Raw genomic sequence first — 6,000 nt, forward strand, 5'->3', positions numbered from 1 at the left:
TTACAGAGAACACACACTTTTTATCAGTGCAAATCTTTTCAGTTTCTGTTACAGAGAACATGCTTCACAAAGTACCAAAAGCACAAGTACGCCACTAAAAAACTGATTTCTCTGGTTCATGTTTAACTGCACGTTAGAAATATAGTTAAGTCAAAATAATTGCCTCAAAGGAGAAGAGATCATTGGCTTTCACAAACAAGGTAAACGATAAATAAAGAAAGAAGGTACTTCATGTTTCTAGAGACACTGTTGGAAACATAGATCATAGGGTCAAAGTTAAAGGAACTATGTTTACACCACCTGGATGTGGCAGAAAAGGAAGCTATCAAGGGCTAAAACCAGACATGACCAACCTGCAGCATGGTACAAACACAAGCCCTGAGGTCTCGCACACGCACCACTACTGAGCCAAAAGCACAGAACAGTCCTCTGTACTATAATCTACTCAAATCCTATAAATAAGACACTGAGGTGGAGATTCAGTTCTGCTGTGTGGAACTTTTTTGGCACATGGATCAGTGGTAGTTTGGAGGAAGAAGAATGAAGCGTATGATCCATAAGCCACAGTTGAAACAGTTGAAAGTCATTTGTAATGATCTAGATGTCTCACGTCTTGGTGTGACATGTAGATGAACTGTTACCTTCCCTCTTCACCGAACCAACATGCCAGCATAAAGCAAAGAGCAGTCAGTAACAGAAACTTCACACAGCTTTTACAAACAGTAACAGAGACAAAAACACACATTTAACACACAGTGAAGTCACATTGTCAGTAACTGAAATAACACAAAACTGAGTGGTGGTGAGATTCATACATTATCTCACTGTGACCAGGTCTTAACCTCATGTAAAGCCCACATACATGGATCCAGCAGCATAAACACATTTATCATCAGAAAATGAAGACCTCAAATAAAGAAATAATAAATATCCATTATTTCTGCTCCATGAGTCATGTGGCATCACTTTGTGAAGGAACTGACCTGATGTCTTCAAATGAACCAAGAATCAGGTCCTGTCCACCTTTGTTACAGCAAGAGTTTCAGTTTTTCACCTTTTTGTACACGTTACATAAATAACCCCCAACACTGTTAAATCTTTAAAGTACAGGCTCCATGTCATGTTATTGATCTACTAGTAGTACTTGTACTATAGTATTTTGTGGCTGTTTTACCACTGATCAGACACCACAAGTACTAAATATTCATGCCAGGACACGTCAGTAAAGAAATCAATAAGACATTATCCCGTGAGTACTGCCGATATACATTTGATGGAACATTTTACTACTTCTGCTTGTTCATATCTTTGTACTATTTTGATTATTTTGATTTAATGGTTCCCTGTAACTTTCACTAAAGAAATATTATTACTCGTTTCTCAGGAGTAGCGATAGTTTTATATTCAATTTTTTTTACAGTAGAAGAACTGAGACCTGATGTTTGTAATGAAACAGTGTTAAAACCCAGAACTGTGGATTTCATTAACTGTTATAGTGAGTTAAGAACAGAGGGAAAAATGACTGCAGAGACCATAGGTTGGGGTTAAAATGTGTTTTTGTATTTCATAAATTTCACAAAAGCTTTAAAAGTAAACCATAGTTGGGACAAAAGAAAACAAATACAGAAAAACAAATAAACACAAACAAACTGCACATAAACAAGTTGCAAATCGTACGATGGTCCTTATTTCACTCCAACCAACATCGTTTTGGTTTAAAGTAGAGCACCAGTGTTTTGATCCTTAAACAGTTTCAAAATCAAGTCAATTTCTCTCGTCACCCTACAAAAAGCTGCTTTCACACATCCGAGTTGTTCAGCTCGGAGATTACCGGCGTACAAAGTCCGTGTAATGTCCGACTGAGCCCAGGTGTGACCACAGCAGGTAACAGGAGTGTTCACTACAGCAACGTTTATTACAAAGGCAGCAAGGATAAGATTTAAAGACAAAATAAGATCGACAACAGTCATGAAACACTACAGTACTGAACTAAAGTATGAGACGACAGCGGGTGCTTTCCACTCCGATTATAGAGGCGACCTTTAAAGCCAAATCATGGTCTATTGTGGAAAAGGCACCACAGTAATAATAATAATGATTCAAACACTGTCAATTGGACCGACTACATGTGGAAAGGAGATAGAAAGTGCTGATTCAGTTGTGTGTTTAAATGCGTTTAAAAAGCATTTAATACTGTTGGAGATGGTTTTCATAGCTTAAATATATACAAATATAAATTAAAGCACCACCAAATGATGCTTCATTTATTAACAATAATAAGTGATTCATTGCCTCCTATTTTTACTTCTATTCCCAGATGAGTGAATGTGAGGAGGTATTGGAATAGAGAGCACCTAGTTATTTTCAGGAATGGTCAAATATAGGGTTTCAATTTGTAAAGTCAACATAAAATTACAACTTCTAGATCTTGCTGAAGTCTTTGGATCCCAAACAGCTACAGTGACAATATTTTAGTGACTTTTATATATAAAAACATTTTTTAAGTGCAAAGGAAGATGCGGAAGAGTTCCGTTTTCAGTTTAAATTAACTATTTAAGCCCGTAGTGCAGCAGTGCCATGCATTCCATCATCATCATCATCATCATCATCTCTTGGTGGGCTCGTTAGACTTTCCAGTTGAAGGCAGTTTGCAGTCATGTCTTGCTTCTTCCTTCCACTGAGCCTTCTCCAGATTTCTTCTGTGAGAAAATGGCAAACAGTTTCAGTGTTTTATGAAGCTGATGTGTACACGTTAGAAATGTTAAAATGGTTTATCTAATCAAAATAATAAACAAATAGGACTGTACTCCTGCACAGAGCTACAGTGGCAAGAAAAAGTACAGGCACCCTTTGGGATTAGGTGGAGTGACCTTAAGAGAGCCATTCAGACCCGACATCCCAAGAATATTGCTGCACTGAAACAGCTTTGTGAAGAGAGTGGTCCAAAATTAAAAATTAGGTCTGATCTGCAACTACAGGAAACATTTGGTTGAGGTCATTGCTTCCTAAGAAGGGTCAACCAGTTATTAAGTCCAAAGGTTCACATACCTTTTCTGCACTGTGAATGTTTACATGTTATGTTCAATAAAAACATGAAAACATAAAAAGTTTTTGTAGTATTATTTTAAGCAGACTGTGTTTTTGTATTATTGTGAGTTAGGTGAAGATCAGAGCACATTCTATGACCAATTCAAGAAAAACTCCACATAATCACAAGGGGTGCCCATACTTTTTCTTGCCACTGTACAGTCCACACTTGACTTACGGATCTTTCCACATTTAATCAGGACTTTAACAAGAACACCAACAGCAACGACGGCACCGACAGCACCACAGACAGCACCGACAATGGAACCCTCATCGTTCTCAGACTCTGAAGCAACAGCAGAAAACAGGTTGAGGGGGAAAATAAAGGAAAACCACTTTTATCCCCAAATAGATGTTACTTAGTCAAATGTAGAACACAGAACTCGATCTAATATAAAGAACTTTTTACAGTCAAATTATCTTCAACTAAAAAGAGAGAAAAAGGGATGAAAGACTAGTAGCATAATAATTCAGGGTCATTTACCAGGCTCTTTTTTCCGGTTTGCATCTTCGTCCACAGCAGATCTTGTTGTGTTGGAATCTCTCATTGCCTCATTGCGTCTTCTCACTGTTTAAAACAAGAAACTGTTTAAGCACATTTCCAGTAACCTGAAGTCTGATTATATCATCTGTGTTTTTCATAACTTCTGAAAAAACACTATAAACAAATAGTACTGTACAATTACAGCATTGTTATAACAGAGGACATGAGGTTGGCTAGTGTTAGGGTAGAAGATGTTCATGATAGAGTGAGGTGGAAAAGGATGATTCGCTGTGGCGACCCCTGATGGGAAAAGCCGAAAGAGAAGAAGAAGACTGTACAATTACAGCATGTTTACCTTTAAGCTCAATAACTTTGGATCTCTGATTCGGCACGTTACACATGTACTTTCCACCGTCCGACAGCTGAACTGAGAAGATCTGCAGCGTCATGATTCCTCTGGTCAGGTCTTCATGGTTTAAAGCTGTCCTGTGTTTGTACTGATCCATCTGTGGATCATAGAAGTCTGTTCCATGACGGAAGGCGTGGACCACCCTGTTCAGGTCAGCTCTCTTCCAATCAACGGTGCGACCTTTTAAGTTCTGGGCTCCAAAACAACACTGCAGAGTAACGTTGTGGCCTTCTTCTGCATCGACTATGGGAGTGGAACCACATGGTCCTGGGGAAACAACATAAGCAACAGTTTAAACACACCCTCATGTTTTCCAGGTAAGATTTGAAATATTTTTAAATTTGTAAACATATGCATCCCAGTTTATCTGAGTCAAGGTAACAGCTATTTAACAGTGCTCACATCAGCTTTCGGGAGACCTCGTCTCTTTTTATACTTTTTACAAACTCTAGCTTGTAAGTTTGTGAATTACTTAGTGTTTAGCATCACTCAATTCGCATATTCGACACACACATTTAATAAGAGAAAACTGATTCATATACTTCTATTGTATATAAATCACTAGAAAACTAGTTCTTTAGCTATCCAACATGTTAAATTCACATTGAGACCAATAATTTTACTTTTATTTTGACTTATAACAGCCGCCCCGCCCCCCGCTAATGACGTTACGTTTAGCATGCTAACTAGCCAACAACAATTTAATATTTACTTAATCCCGTGGGGAAATCGTCGTCAACATTAACGTTATTAAGGAGAAAGTCGACATTAACCTTACTCGTTGGTTCAGTGTTGGTTCAACAATCATCTGTTTCAGAAACTTTACGGTAAAGTTTTAGACCAATACATTAACACAGCGCCCCTCCTGATCACGACGCCGCTAGTTTAACCAAAGCTAAGTTAAAGCCCACACTGGTCATGCAGACGATTTTACAGCATCTGATGAAATAGTTGTAAACTTGAACTAAAAACAACGAGAAAACACTTTAAAGTCTGATTTTACACATGCTAGGTGGCTAACCGACACTGCTAGCCACAAAACCAACGTTAGCTAACTTAATGTACCCGCTACAACGACGTTTAACATTAGTGACATCAGCAAAGTCTTCATCATCACAGCAAAGCTAAGAGTGAAACACTTCATGGTGGCGACTGGAAGCTGTGGATCTCCTGGTGGATCTCCTGGTGGATCTCCTGGTGGACCTGCAGAACTTTCTGTTCGGACCGGACCGGCACGACTTTAAACTTTGCCGCGACGAGTTAGAATCTGAGACACGGTTCTTAAAGGGACAGTACATGACGTCATGACGTCATCACGTCATATGAGCGCTTCACGGACACACACACACACACACACACACACACACACACACACACACACACACACACACACACACACACCTTTACTTTGCTCTCTGATAATTAGAATACTTATTAGTATCAGTATTCGAGTTAACGAGACTCAAATAAAAGTCCTGTACCTATACTTAAATGTACAACAACTAAAAATTACGTGTTTTCTAGAACGTCATTAAACGCGCAGCACTTAAAGCTGCGTTTTAATTAAAAAATAAATTAAAAAAATAAAAAACTGACGCTGAGGTTATAAACACAGTTTTACTGTTGAAGTGCAACAATAAATACAAACTTAAATATAACAAGACAAAGAAAAGTCACTAAAGCGGTAGAACCAAAACCATTAGGTTCTGGAGCAGGAAATAAGTCTGTGTTCCGCCAGGAACCCGCAGATACACGTTTCCACAGCTTTAGTTTTATAGTTTCTCTGATAACATTTTATAAACATACAACTTAAAAAACAATGTGAACCCGCTTCTCTCCAATCTCCAAAATAAAGTTCTTACAACGCAAAGAGTCCACTGAAATACCCCACACACATACTTCTTAAGTCAAACGTGGAAAAACTAAATTAACAATTTGTCCTTAATTAATCTCGTTTACCTGATTAGAGAAGCTTTAATAACAGTCCTCATGGTGACAGCTGCCTCCATCTTTCTGCACT

General features: G+C 38.3%; 1 protein-coding gene across 2 annotated transcripts; it reads right to left on the reverse strand.

Annotated features, from left to right (window-relative positions):
- Nucleotides 1–1,538: 1,538 nt before the first annotated feature.
- Nucleotides 1,539–6,000, reverse strand: LOC113161406 (myelin-oligodendrocyte glycoprotein-like). 2 transcript variants are annotated; one of them, XM_026358976.1, is made up of 6 exons: nucleotides 5,940–6,000; nucleotides 5,046–5,309; nucleotides 3,927–4,247; nucleotides 3,572–3,655; nucleotides 3,266–3,373; nucleotides 1,539–2,696 (listed from the first exon to the last, which is right to left on the reverse strand). In XM_026358976.1, the coding sequence occupies exons 2-6, from the start codon at nucleotides 5,122–5,124 to the stop codon at nucleotides 2,554–2,556; spliced, it is 735 nt and encodes a 244-aa protein (XP_026214761.1). In that variant the 5' UTR covers nucleotides 5,125–5,309; nucleotides 5,940–6,000; the 3' UTR covers nucleotides 1,539–2,553. The 2 variants fall into 2 exon arrangements, with proteins under 2 accessions (XP_026214761.1, XP_026214760.1); XM_026358975.1 differs by having other exon boundaries at nucleotides 1,539–2,699.

This window comes from Anabas testudineus, chromosome 1 (genome assembly GCF_900324465.2).
Source record: "Anabas testudineus chromosome 1, fAnaTes1.2, whole genome shotgun sequence".
NCBI classification, from domain to species: domain Eukaryota; kingdom Metazoa; phylum Chordata; class Actinopteri; order Anabantiformes; family Anabantidae; genus Anabas; species Anabas testudineus.